Source organism: Hydractinia symbiolongicarpus, chromosome 7, assembly GCF_029227915.1.
Source record: "Hydractinia symbiolongicarpus strain clone_291-10 chromosome 7, HSymV2.1, whole genome shotgun sequence".
Lineage (NCBI taxonomy): Eukaryota > Metazoa > Cnidaria > Hydrozoa > Anthoathecata > Hydractiniidae > Hydractinia > Hydractinia symbiolongicarpus.
The window spans coordinates 18180142-18194895 of record NC_079881.1 but is presented as its reverse complement, the minus strand read 5'-3'; the positions used below and the strand labels follow the sequence as shown (position 1 = coordinate 18194895).

At 33.8% G+C, this 14754-nt stretch overlaps 2 protein-coding genes across 2 annotated transcripts; both read left to right on the top strand.

Annotated features, from left to right (window-relative positions):
- Positions 1-1419: 1419 nt before the first annotated feature.
- LOC130649209 (uncharacterized) lies at positions 1420-2237 on the top strand. Its single transcript, XM_057455456.1, has 2 exons — positions 1420-1745; positions 1820-2237. The coding sequence occupies exons 1-2, from the start codon at positions 1601-1603 to the stop codon at positions 2059-2061; spliced, it is 387 nt and encodes a 128-aa protein (XP_057311439.1). The 5' UTR covers positions 1420-1600; the 3' UTR covers positions 2062-2237.
- An 8499-nt stretch (positions 2238-10736) lies between these two features.
- Positions 10737-14285, top strand: LOC130648583 (lactoperoxidase-like). Its single transcript, XM_057454635.1, has 5 exons — positions 10737-11501; positions 11646-11807; positions 12015-12234; positions 12316-12536; positions 12660-14285. Exons 1-5 carry the CDS (start codon positions 11432-11434, stop codon positions 13751-13753), a joined length of 1767 nt encoding a protein of 588 aa, XP_057310618.1. The 5' UTR covers positions 10737-11431; the 3' UTR covers positions 13754-14285.
- Positions 14286-14754: the final 469 nt, after the last annotated feature.

Genomic DNA, 14754 nt, shown 5'->3' with positions numbered 1-14754 from the left:
ATACACACCAATTCAGTGATGTTGCTCATGATTCTAAAGTCAAAACATCAAAATTTTAAAAAACATGTAATTCGGCGAACGTGTATTTACAGCACTGCGTTGGAAATGTTTCTAGTTATTTAATGATGGCAGCCGTTATTTACTGGTTTTAAATGCTTTATTACATGCAAACTACTGGATAGTACAAGTAATAAAGTCAAAAAAAAGTTTGAACGAATAATGATAAAGGTTCGTTCTAGTGCACAACTCGGGCCATGGTCTGCGTTGCAAGATTTTAGAAAATTTACTGTCTTTCTGCATACTATCAGCTTCTTTTTTTGCAAAATGAGGTGTTAACCAATTGTTCAAAGCCTTTTAAATGTCTACCTTTAGCGGATTGTGATTAACAGCGAGTAATATATGTTCAACGATGTTTAAACGTGGCCATGACATCGGTTGAGCTAAACAGTTCTTCTCGCCTTTAAAGAAGCAAATATTGTTTCAGCTTCAAGTAAATTACTAGTAGCATGTTTATGGTTTGTATAATTCGCTCTCAAATTTTCGTCAAGCTTCAGGCTTTAATACAATACGAATGTTCACCTTTTCTCATTTCCATTCCGGGAAATTACATCAGTTTGAAGCAGGTGCAATCGATATGTTAATTCCAATAGTGCTGATGATATGGACATTCCTGGACATAATATTTGTGCAAAAGATCATTTTTGACTTTTTTTTTAAACAGCAGCACCTGGTCAGTACTTTACAACCGGCAGTCTTCAATGTTTTTAATTTAGCAGGTGCAGGAACTATCTTGAAGCAAAACATCTAGAAGCTGGGCCGTGCTGATGTCCGCAAAAAATTGTACCGTTTAACCCCATTTGGTCAGGGGTATTTTGGACATATTATGACTGGGGGTGGGGGAGGGAGGACGGATTCCACTGCCTCCTTCATAATTTGAAAGGCTTGCCCAAATAAAAAATAATTTGACAAACTTATAGTACGTCGTAAAAGCAACAAAATACAAAATGGCAGCATTAAATTTGCTTATGTCAGTACTTTCTCTGTCACGTCATCGAAAGCTAAAAATTCGTCCAAGATACCACTATCCGCTTATAATTTAATTACTTAGTTCTAAAGTGACAGTCAAATAAAAAAAATCATCCGAAAATCCTTTTTTTTCTTCTTATTAAGTGTAAGCACGTGTCCAAACTTTGAATATAATTTTCCTAGATGGGATAAATCAGTGGTGTGAGTTTAAAATTCTAAGGATAATCCTATCATGAGTTGTTTCGAGCAATGGCTAATATCTAATGCTTTGCGGGATAAATAAAAGGACAGGGCTAACCAAATAACCTAAAGGCTGAAATACACTATCATTTTTCAATGATCATTTTCCAATTATCATTGAAAAATGACAGTGTATAATTTTTTACACTCTCATTTCCAATGATCCTTAAAAATGAAAAGTTGAACATGTTCAACTTTTAATTTTTCAATGACATTTTTTTTCTATTGTTTTAAATCGAATCCATTGTTTTCGCACACGTGTTTGTTGCACGCGATGTAGTTTAGGCGTAAATATAGATAAAAACAAAGATTTGAACAAGTAATTCACCCGAGAATGAAGACGCAAGAAGCGACCGAAATTTTTTTTGAGATTTGGAGAAGCCAGCCCAGTTTGTGGGATGTTAAATCCCCGTTTTATAAGGACAGAAACGAGAAGGCAAAAAGTTATGAGATATTCAAAGGCAGACTAGGAATGGAAGGTTTGTGTTATTTCGAATGGTTTGGATGAGAAAAGAAAAACATGCATGTTTTTATGATCTGTTTTTCTTTTTAGAGAAATTAGTGAGGAGTAAAATAAATACACTGCAAAGTTATTTCAGCGCAGAATTGAAGAAAGTAAACAACAGCAACAAATGTGGAGCAGGACGAGATGATGTTTACGAAAGTAAATGGCCATACTTTCAGTCCTTGCTATTCCTACGTGACTCCATCGTCCCAAGAAAAACAACTTCTTCGATGGTGGGTATAAATTTCAGACAAATTTGTCTTGCCATGGAACAGCACCGGTGGAGTTAAAGTACGCACAAAATTTATCCCCGATATCTTTCGCATCATTTCTGTAGTTGTTCAGATGTTCAGAACACCGCCCATTCAATCTCCGATCCCAAGGAACTCTTCAACACATGCCACACAAAATTACCCACCCTTTGTGTCTCCGCTGTTATCGCCTGTTTTACAGAATATGTACCCACACCCAGTGAACATATATCAAAACACTTATTAGAGTCCAGAAAGTTTGTCAGATCTCAACCCAGAAAGTGAGGGCTCACAAAGTGTGACTGCTAGTTTAGTACGTTTGATAAATTACTGAACGAAATATATATATATTTACCTTGAGGTATTTTTCTTTTAATCGCATGTAAATAGCTTTGCAAACTTCAGCGATGAACTGTGACAAAATACTTTTGTGAACGCGAAATAAATACTGTAATTCGGTGTAATTTATCCCACATGAGAAAAACTTCAAAGTTGCAGCTACTTTGACTTTAGCAGGAATTGGGTCTCGCAAATGCGTTGTTTTTTTCTCAATGTCAACTTCTATGAGATTTAGGAGCTCCTCAAAAATATTCGGCGGCATTCTTAAAAATCGCGTATACTCTGCAATTTCCTCTACACGCAGTTCATACATGAAAGTATTGTAGATGCCAAGTTCATTTCGCCTATACGGCTTCACCCATACATTTCTTTGCATTTTTTCCTATGTTTAGCTCTCTTTTTTGATAACATATACACAACAACAGCAGCTGCTATTTTTTCTTCAGAGTCCATGTTGCAAAGAAAACAGTGTATTTGTGAAAGTGTATTTGCGCCAAAATTTGTCATTTTTAATGTCATTGGAATGTATCATTGGAAAATGATCATTGAAAAATGATAGTGTATTTCAGCCTTAAGATCAAAGGTATTAGGTTAGCAGTGAGCATTGATAAGTTTGGCGTGCGTGGTAATTACATAGAAACGGCTTTCTTAATTACTTATGGTGACAGGCTTTCCTCTCTTCCTTTGCACTAATTTAAATCCGGACTGCAGACATGTGTTCGCTTTATTTTCATCAAAAATAGTGGTGTTTAGTTGGTTCTTGCAAAAGGCAAGATACTTCGTACATATGTCTAATAATTAAGGCTAAATAAACTGCTAATCCATGAAGATTTTGGGATTTAAAGTTTTAGAGGTTAAGTTTCAGATATGAGAAATGACTCAAAGAATGTTGTTCTTTCGCAAAAACATAAGGCAGCTATTGATTAGATACATTTTTTTATTGCAGGAAGTGATGTTTGAGTAACAACTATTTTTAACACGTGCTGACTGTTGAAAAGTAATTTAAAACATGGAATTAACCAGAACTTAATTTAAGGAAGTTGTATCGTTATCTGCTAATTTTTTATTTTTGTCTTGTTGTAGCTGTCGACATCTTGTAGTTTTTTTATATTTCCCTTATCGATACACAAGCTGTTTTGCTATGCTTTGTAGTTACCACGTTCGAAAGGGTTTAAAGTGAAGCATAGAAAATTAAAGAATTTGATTAAACGCTTCTAAAGTGAGAACAAGTTAAGTAATTAGAGAAAGCACTAGGCCTAAAATTTTGTGTTGTTTATAAAAATGCGTGGGTTAATAGTTTCCAAAACTCACAAACTTCTATGTGTTACATATCGTTGACCATAAAAGAATCCGCATGTCAGATTTTCGACCGTCGTTCATATTTTCCGCATCAGTATTTGTGTATGTTTGACCACCTTATATGTTTTATACGTTATTTATGTTAGCATGAGGTAAATTATGGGGGTGACTTAAATACAGCTGCGGTGCAACCCTTTTGGACAAATTTATCGAAATGTCTTGTAGCTCTAAGTAATTCTTTGCTAATAAACTCTTTATTTTATTAAATATTGCGTCGGGATCTCATGTACTTTTGTCCTCCTGTTCGCGTAATGTGATTAATTTACTCTGCGGGGAGTCTGAAATAAAGCTGCTGAGCAACTATTTTGAACGAATATGTATTATTATGAAGAGATTATAAACACGGTTTAACGCTGCTAAAACACATTTTAAAACCATATCGTCAATTTATCATTTAAGTTGATACACATTTTTTGTTTTATAAGAACAGTATTGTAAGAACACGAACCTAAGGTTTTACCGAAAAATAAAAACAGCCTTAGACTCAAGTTATCAGTTTCAAAACTAAGAAAGACCTGGGTTAGAGTTTTCCTACAAGATAACAACAATCTAGGATACAAATTCTCTAATCATGCTTTCCTAAGCTTCCTACATTTGTTTTTTTAATCGTTTTTTTTTTCCACCTATAAAAACTGCAAAATAGTAATAATATTGCCGTGATTGTTCATAAACATAATTTGTGAAGCTGCATCAGCAACACAAAAACTTATTTCCATAACCTTACCTAATAATAAAAACATCAGGTTGAAAATACTTAAAAAACAGACAGTCTTAGATAAGTCAGAAGTTTTGTTGTTGTTGGTAATTCGTCTTACTTTATATTTTTAAAAGGAAATTTAGAAACTCGTGTGTGAAATATAACCAATAAAGTTTGTTTATCGCACAACAACACATCAGAAGGTGATGTTTGCAAAAGTGGTGACTATTTTTTACACACGATAATTTTTAGGAAGTTATTTAAATGTCATTAAATTAAAAATGTAATGCGTCTGAGGGAAAATGTCGCCTCCATTGTCTGTCTTTGATTGCATAACGTACACTTCAGGCTGTATTTATTCTTACAACATTAGAATTCTCAACAGCGGGTTCAAACGAATACATTTCTAGTAAAAGTTAAAGTTACAACCACGGATTCAGACGAATACATTTTCTAGCAAATCTTTACTCATAACACATTACGTCACTTCTTACATAAAAAGTTTAAACCGTCTAGCGAATAATAAACAGATGTTGGATAAGGTGGAATCGAATATGGAAAATTATTCAGTGGAGCTTGTGATATTCTAAAAAAACTCAGCTGAGTCAAATATCATCAAAGCGAGACTGAATAATTTCAACATCTTATTTCACTGAATCCAATATATGTTTATCATCCTCCCGAAAAATGAAGGAAAAAAAATAACTGTTTGTGAAAAAGTCCTTTTAAAATTAACAATGAAACATTTAATACAACAACAACTTTTTTTCCCGCCGCTCTCCTTCGTCGAGGTTCTTTATGATTAATTGAATTGCTTCTCCTCGTAAATAATAAAAAGATAAAGGAGTGTAAGATATTTGAATATCTAAAATTATTCGACACAGCAGTTTGCTTACGCCTGGATGACGATATTCATGAATTATTATTTGTTGTTGAATATTAGATGTATGCAATCTCGGTGAAACAATATTCCAGTTGGCCTATCCTCGTGAAAAATTACTTAACCTTGAGTATAGATAAATCTTATTATTCAACAATGGAAGCATGCAATATCTACTTGTTATAACATGCTGCCTATCTTGACATACTACTTGCAATTAAAGTAATTCCTTTTAAACATTTTGAACTATGCAAAATTTCGTTTTCCTGCAATGATTTCAGAAAATTTAAAGTGGTTACAAAACGGTTTCAAATTATTTTAAACTAGCTAGCTAGCTAATTGGTCAGCTACATTCTTTGCAAACCCAGCTTTTCGTATTTCCTTAGTTTCTTGTCAAAACAAACTTTTGATTTACTGATATTTAAAATATTTTAAAGAGCGCAACTCATTTTACTGCCTTAGCAAATTCATGATAAAAATTAATTGTTCGTAAACACAATATCTACACAGTTGCACATTTAAAATGTGCGAGGATGGAGAGTGACGCCCATGACGGAGATCTCCTTTAACCCTATTCGGTCCGGGGGGGGGGGCGGATTCCGCCCCCCCTGACGGTTTTTTTTAATAACTCCTGATTGCTTTGTTATATGGCTATGATACTTACTGAGTTTCAACATTTATCTATTAGACACCTGCATGCTAATTTTTTAGGTCCCATACCTTTCAGAGGCTTTGATATTGGCCATTACTCGAAACTACCCCTAAAAATCTCTATGAAATCCTTATAATGGGGAAAATATAATAACTCCTGTTAGGATTATCCTTAGAACTTGAAACTTGCAACACAACTTTATTTCATCAAGAAAAATCATTTTGAATAATTTGAACACGTGACTAATCCGATCTCCCGATTTTGTCGGATTTCACCCGAAAATAAAAAAAAAACGGATTTTCGGGCAATTTTGGCAATTTTTTATCCGATCCATGTAAAAACCGGAAGATATGTTAAATAACTTTTATTTAGCTTTCAGAAATTTCAAACAGAATGTAAAAATTCGCTCTAGAACGAAAGTAATTATATTTTAAGCAGATAGTGGCATATTTGACAATTTTCAAACTTCTGATGACGTCACAGAAAATGTGCTGACGCAAGCAAAAGTTTATTGGCGCCATTTTGTTCCTTTTATGATGTACTATAAGTGTGCCAAGTTTGATTCAATTTGAACAATCCTTTGAAAAGTTATTGAGGGGGAGGGGGGGGGGGCGGAATCCGCCCCCCCGGTCATAGTATATTCGAAAAACCCCGGACCGAATAGGGTTAAACATTTCGTAGCTCCTTTAAATGACGTTTACTGTTCGCCATTGTGGCGTATGCTGTGCCTATCTCAACGACACAATAGAATCAGAGTAATTTTTTTTTGAAGATAAAATTCTAGTTCCGTCAAGAATAACTATTGAATTTACTTAGCGGAGAAATTGTTTTTAACTTGTCAGTTATGAGAAGCAAAACAAAAATTCGCGTAAAGGGCAGACAGATTCGATTAACAATTGACGGTACCACTTCCTCAAAACATTTTTTAGCTAACAACGTCAAACACCTTATTCCGTTAATTGTTAATTGGTCAATGTCATATTTTCAGTTGAGTCATTCAAGCGTAAATCGATTTATTTATTAAATGACTTATCGGATTAATTCAACTAAACGTCAATACACTAGTAAACAATGGTTTTTCAACTTTTTAAAACGCGGATAAATATCTATATTTTAATGCTCATATAGTTAAAATGTTGATAAAAAGCTAAAAGTCTGACTCATACAAACCAACTATATCAAAATGCGAATCTAGGTATTGTGTCATGGTGCCATTCAATTTTTAAACATGTCCACGCGTAAAACGTAGCAAGATCTTCAGGCAAAATCAGTCTGGCAGAGCGTTTTTAAAAACTGAAGGCTGTTTTTAGACTTATTTAAAACTTTTTAAGCCAATTATAGTTATGACTAAAATTAGCCAACACAACAGAATATTTGGCATCGGCTAATACATACATTCAAGAAAGAATATAATTGGTGGAATAACATGTCACGTGCAAAATAAAACTTCCCATACGTGACAGTGTAGGCTACGGGAAATGCCCACCTTTAAACTTGCGTCATATGCTGAAAATTTCCCACACAGGAACACATCGCCTTACTGCTGCCTAATATGCGTTTTATGCTGATGTCAACATTTCAGGTAAAGGACTTTTATTCCCGGTGTTTATTCCATAAAATTTGCCATATACGCCTAATATTTATTGGTCTACCTTGTCGGGGGAAAAACATTAAATGCTTTAATATTGTTTCTACATTAAGTAATGAACTTTAATGATAAAAGAGACATGAGAAGGAGGAATAAAGAGGAAGAAATTATTTTCTTCTTTATTTTCTATACCCGACTATCTATACTAGTCGCAGACTATCTCAATGCAATGAATGTTAAAAATTGTGTCCACTAAGGGAGATAGAAATCGTTGCTTTATTGTAACAATTTTAGAACCCGTTCGCTTTTTTAAGTTCTTCTAGGTCTGTTCTAAACATGAAAAAAATGAAAAAAACTGAACCGACAGGGATAAAATATGTTTTTAAAACGACTGAATTTGTTTTTATATGGTGGATTAAAGTCTTATAAGAGCACATGGAACATTGATATTTTTTATATACGTTTGTAGCTAATAATCAACCGTACAAGATTTTTACAAGCATACAAGAAATCTAACCAGGCTTGTCATTTATTCCTATTTCTCTATTGTTTTAAACAATAGACATATTGTTTTGACTGAAAAACGTAGTCTGATATTCTTATAAAGAAAAAGCGTGTATCACATCATCAATCAGCTACATTACTTTTTTTTAACCTAAAAACGTCTATTAGGAATTAATATTTTTCTCACTTGTATTCTGTCGTGGCAACAAATGACTAAAATGATATAAACATCAAAATGATGACACTAGGAATAAAATCATTTTGTTTGGATAACATGATTTGATTAACGCAAAAAAAAAAATTATTAGTAAATGTTTTTTTTATATGAAAAAAAAGATTTAAAGTTTAGCTTAATAATAAAGTATATTGGCTTTTTGACATTTATCTGATAAAAACTTAGCTTATTTTCTAATTCGTACCTCAAACAAAAATAACTTTATTTATTATTATCTTTATTTCTTTATTACTTATAGTAGAGTCAGTCTAGAAAGTCAGTCTAGAAAGGTACAACGAGTGTCATACAATATCTAACACAGTATATATTTCTTTCCTCAATATATGTCCTACAAATATCATTCTAATCTAAGGGTTGGTGGGAGGCTCAATTGTGATGCGTCGTAAGACGATACACTCGTAAAAAGACTAGGACACGTGATAAAGGCGCGCCAAAGAAATAAATAGATTCATTTATGTTCAACTTAAGGGACACAATACCAAGTATAAAAATATAAAGGACTGTAATTTTTTTCGTGGCTTTTCGCTTTAAACTTCTCTTCAAAATTTGATTTGTTACTGGCTTATTTTAACAGGGTCTTTTTTAATTTATTTTTCAGGTGTCATACTGACCGGTATGGGTACCATATAAAATGTATACAAGAAAGTATAAAAGTGGTAACATAAAAAAAGACTTTTAACTTTAAGCATGAAAATCGTTCATGAAACAGCTCTATTACAGTTATGATAAACAATGACATATGATAGACAAAAAAACCCTATTAAAAAAAAGCTTGGATTTTGTTTCAATAAAAAGAAAACCTTCTTCTTTATTCGAACCCATACAATCAAATAAATACGTTTGGGAAGAATGGATTCGAACTTGTGTTTATAAAAGTTCGTTCAATGTCCTTTAAAATTTGGCAATAAAGATCGCCAAACTTTATTTTTCGAACAACATTTTATGATGCGTAATTTCTCCAAAAATAACGTATTACTTAAACAGGGTACAGGGATTTTATAATACCTATGGCACTAACATTCATTTTACAGAAAAAAACTAAAATATCAAATTTCTAAATGTGCTGATCTTTTTTTTAGAGCGAAGCAAATATTGGCAGCAGCATTCACCGAACTGAGAGAAGCTATGAAGTTGGTGGCTGCTACAAAATTTACACTCGTGCTACCATGATCAGTTCTCGTAATTGTGTTTGCAGATGTAGCTAAAGCCGCTGATTCTGGTTCTTTCCCGTGTATTTACCGCGTAATACGTGCTATCTGCTGTCCCCGACACCCGTTTTCCAAAACTGTGGTTGACATACAACCCGTTTCACACTCTTTGTAAAATAAACAAACCTTGTATTGTCAGCATGATGCCTTTTTTTCTTGAAATATATTTTTGTTATTGTTAGTTATCACAAGGTCTTAGGTTGTCAGTCTATTTGGAGTCATCTAGCTACTGACCGTTAGGGTAAGAGTGACAGGCAAGCAAGTTCAGTCAATGCTCTATGTTTCTCTGAGGTAATACATAGTTACAGTCAGAAGGGAGAAAGAGCCAACTGTTAGGATGGAATCCACAAGGACGTTGAACTACCCGTTAAACTAATTACTTGCATATTAAAGTTCTATTTCGGGCCTTTAAAGGCGTACTTATCTTGATAATGTTGGTAACGCCCGGGACATATTTTGCGCCATGCATCCTTAGGATTATTTCTCTGATCTGTAATAATGTCTGATTTCTGTTTCTCATAATCTTTAAAAGTTCGCAGAACTTTTGTCAGTCTATTAAGTATCTTAACTCAAGAAAAAATGATATTTATTTTGAGATTAATGCTAGGAGATTGAAACATGGTTTATATTTTCTCCCCAATTAAATATTCCTGCTTAACCTACTTAACCTGCAAACCTCCTCCAAACTTTTAATGTATTGATTCACGCATGAATAAAGCCTTCTTTACACAGGACATATATCTTTACCAAAGTAGGCAGAGTAGTTCTTACTTTTAATTCGCCCAGATTAAATTTTATTTTAAATGGTTCAACTTCCTGACGATATATACTGCAATTAAATCTGATGTAAGTTAAAGGAAAATGTAGGCGTTAAAAGTGTGAATTACATATAATTATCCCAGTAGTATTACTAATCATGAATAATCTATTAATAACCTTCGAAACCAATAAGCGTCTGTCTGTCTACTTACGTTATTCCGTCTGCCTTGCTTAATTAATTAGTGACACATTCTGTTTGTTACGCTAAAGGTAACAGGAAAACCTGTTATAAGATGTATTGCTACAGAGAAAATACTACATGCAATGACAATCGAGTTGCTTTATTCCAGCCATTAAGTACATTAAGCTTAACGTAACTATATTTATTTCGACGGTAATAGTAACGGTTTTTTTGGTCAAGGTCTCCAGTTTTCTTCTCAGGAGCCATGCTCATTGAATCTCTCTGCGTCAAGTGCCCTTCAATTTCTTCAAAATATCAATTTAATTGGTCAAGTAGAATTAGCACGGTCTGTGTCAATGGTATTATTTTTTATGTTTCTGTTATCAAAAGATATTATAGGGTACAAATCCATTTAATTAAGATATTAAGAGTTGCGTATTTAAAGGTTTGCTGCGGGACTAACTAGAAAACAACTTTTTCGAGATCTTTTTTTTAATTTTTTTTAATTCCACAGATATGCATTCACAGATTTATTTGTACAGTGTCTAATACAAGAGGCTTGACGAAAGTGAAACATAGTCATGAAAAAGTCATAGGGAGAATTTCGCCGCTGACGATTTATCAATTTTCCTCATAGTCGCACTTTCTTTTGTGGCTTCCTCAAATCTAGAAATCAACAATTTCTCTGTTGAGAGAGAGGCAAATGACTGTACACAACTCTTTCATAAAATCAATTAGATAAGTAAGTCTGATGTCATCATATCATTACACTAAAAAATACCGCAATCTGAGATTATAATAATGCGCGGCTAATTACCGTCAAAACAACCTCTTCCGTCCCAACATGTTGGAAATGACCAAGCAAAAACAAAAGATACTGGGTGAAGTTGAAAGAAATAAAAACGTATAAATAAAGCTGGATATTTCATTTTACTTCACACTACACTTCTCTTGCATCTGAAGAGTTAGGAAAGACATATCTTGGGATTACTGACAATCAATCGGCAATGGAAGGATTAGTAAAGACATTGGAAGTGGTGCTATTAATACCAATACTGCTAACAAGCTCAGCCCAAGGTAATATTTTTAATTATTTTTTTTTGTGAACTTCTATTCGATAAAATTGAGTGCAACAGTTTCATGAACATACACTCGCTGTTTTGTGATTGCATGCTTCCATGTGCCATATACTGATGCATATATACTGTTTATATTGTCTAGGTCAATCTTTTAATCCTGGAAATACGTTTGCCAACTGTGTGAATCCGATTCCTACTACTCTTTGCAAATCCTCCCTGCCATTTCGGTTTGTTGATGGAAGATGTAACAACCTTGCTCGGCCAACTCAGGGGGCAAAAGACACAGCAATGGCTCGTCTTTTACGTAAGTGTATCTGAAAAGAGTGATTATTTACACAAGAATCCTGCAAAAATGTTTTGTACTTCTTATTACCGTTCTTAGTGTATTCTTGTTCCTAATTACAATTATGCACAAAACGCAAAAAAAGAAAAAATAAGAAAACAGAAAACCCGTTACTTATAGTTACTGTCTTGACAAACTACATTTTCATGTGTTTTTCATCCACTTCAGCTGCTGATTATGTCGATAAAAACAATCTTGATACACCTCGTGGTTTTCCTGGAACATTTCCACGTGTTCCTACAGCTCATGAAGTTTCACGTGCAGTATTCAGAGTTCAGTTTAAGAACGAGCAAAGTTCATCGTTATCAACAATGTTTATGGCATTTGGACAATTTCTTGATCATGATTTTGGATACACAACTCATCCAACATGTGACGTGTCGGCAGGGTATACTTAAAATATGTTTTTATTTTACTAAAAATTGTTTACATACAATCCCGTTTTAATTATTTGTATGTCTATTAATAGATGCGGTTCTGTTACTGCCTTCACATATCCATGTTTCCCACTGATAATCAGATCAGGTGGATCAAGCTGTACATCGCTGGCAAGATCAGTTCCGGTCTGTCAACCAAAATTTTCACCACGAACCACAAGAGAACAGTTAAACATAATATCTTCTTACATTGATCTTTCCCAAGTCTACAGCAACGATATAATCGTACACAAGCAATTGAGAAGACTAGATGGTAAGTGAAACGCGTGTAAAACACGTGCAAAACGCGTGTAAAACGCGTGTAAAATAGATATGTTTGTAGTGTTTCATGTTCGTATCAAAAATGCTAATTTTATTGATTTTATATTTCGTCTAGGTACTGGTTTAATGAGAGTCACCTCGTCAAATTTGCTACCAATTAGGCTCTTACCATCAGATCCGGAATGTGGAAATCCAGGCGGATGTTCATTGGTTGGTGATGATAGAGGAGACGAAAATTTTGTGTTAAACACGTTACATACGATATTTGTGCGATATCACAACTACATAGCAAAAAAACTAAAAGTTTTGACAAGATCCTTCAATGAAAAGTTTCTTTTTGAGACAGCGAGGAAGATAAATATTGCTATTTATCAACGCATTGTTTACAACGAGTTTCTCTCACCTCTTGTTGATTTAGCTCCATACAGAGGTTACGATTCGTCAGTGGATGCCACTATAACTAATGTCTTTTCAACAGCAGCCTTCAGATTCGGCCACAGTTTAGTTCCAAATGCATGGGCGCAACTCAACAAAAACTTTGACCGGGCGTTCAACGATATCTCTCTTCAAGCTTCGTTTGAAAACACCCTTCCGATTCGTCGTCGCGGTATAGAGCCAACAGCATTTGGTTTATTGGCAAACCGATCGCAACGAGTTGATACAACTTTTGCGTTTGGAATAGCCCGAAGGTTACTCGTTCCTGTAGGAGAGAGAAGACTTGAAGATTTGACAGCTTTGAACATTCAACGAGGACGAGATCATGGTTTGAAAACATATGGAGCTTGGAGACGAAGATGTAGACTGCCAGCAATCAGTACCTTCGCCGATCTGTTTGGAATTATGCCTAATGCAGCAGTTAAAAATTTCCAAACAGTGTACAACAATCCGAATGACATTGACATATTTGCAGCTGGTATTGCAGAATTTCCTATCAACAGAAAAATGCTTGGCCCAACTTTCCAATGTATCCAAAAAATCCAATTTGAGCGGTTTAGAGATGGTGATCGATTTTGGTATGAAAACCCTGGTGTCTTTACCCCAGATCAGTTGATTGAAATTAATAAAATGACATTGTCAAAGGTTTTGTGCAGCACGTTAAATGGTATTGTTTCTATCCAAGGAAGGGCTTTAAGAGCTGTTTCTTCCAACACAGTACGAAGAGAGTGTGGAGGTATTCCAGATATTGATTTGAGGAAGTGGATAAGTTAGCTAATAAATATGTGATGTAATTTGCAACTTTTTTGAGTTTACGCACTTATTTGAAATTGAATATTTAAAATCTGTCTGTTTGTCTCATTTATAATCATTTTTTAGACCCAGACTTTGCCCTTGTTTAAAACTCCAAAAAGAGTTTGTTTGAAGTAACTTTTTCACTTCTGCACTGTTGTGAACAATCTTCTATATTTGGTTGCTGAAGTTTTCCTAAATTACTCTTTTTTTTCCATTTTTTTAGATGTAGCTTTTTCTCAGTCCGCTTATTTATATAATTTATTAGTCAATGTAATTGAATTTATTAGGTGTCGATAAGATTTTTGTTGGACGTAAAGTGTTTTTTTTCTAGACAATAGAAATGGCAATTAAATGCTCCGTTAAAACAACAAGATTCACAAACTGCTAAGTATGTCGTTATTAAAAATATGTTTAACCACAAACCATTGCCAATGGTGGCAGACCCAATTATATTGTTTACTTAATATTAAAACAAACAAATAGTAAAAATTAGTATATAATACTTGGGATGTGATTACAAGTCATACTGGTATTAAAACCTATTTAATGGCTCTAATTAGCCACTCAAACTTTTAGGACAGAAACATTATTAGAAGTAAGTTAACGTTTGCACAAAGTTAATTTCTTGAGAAAAACAAGTTTTAATGATTTAAGCTGCTATATGGGACCAAATTTAAAAAATTACTACTAACAAGAAATATAAACTATTTTACGACGAATGCATCAAATTGATAAGCTAGATATTAAATTTGTCAATTGCAGCCGACAAGAAACACAAACTATCATTCGATGAACGCTTCAAAATGACATATTTTTTTGAGGAAAATTTTAGATATAATAATTAAAAGCAGTTAAATGAAGGTAATAACTTTTGTTAAAAATGAGGATAATACCGTTTGTTTAATTAATTTTCTAAAGAAACAATGTCTTCTAAAAGGAATCATTTCATCCATAGCGATTACCTACGCTAATAAAACGGA

Coding starts and splice junctions, on each gene's coding strand:
- LOC130649209 (XM_057455456.1), top strand. CDS start 1,601: ATGAAGACGCAAGAAGCGACCGAAATTTTTTTTGAGATTTGGAGAAGC. Junction 1,746..1,819: donor AGGCAGACTAGGAATGGAAG/GTTTGTGTTATT, acceptor TTTTCTTTTTAG/AGAAATTAGTGAGGAGTAAA.
- LOC130648583 (XM_057454635.1), top strand. CDS start 11,432: ATGGAAGGATTAGTAAAGACATTGGAAGTGGTGCTATTAATACCAATA. Junction 12,235..12,315: donor ACATGTGACGTGTCGGCAGG/GTATACTTAAAA, acceptor GTCTATTAATAG/ATGCGGTTCTGTTACTGCCT. Junction 12,537..12,659: donor GCAATTGAGAAGACTAGATG/GTAAGTGAAACG, acceptor TATTTCGTCTAG/GTACTGGTTTAATGAGAGTC.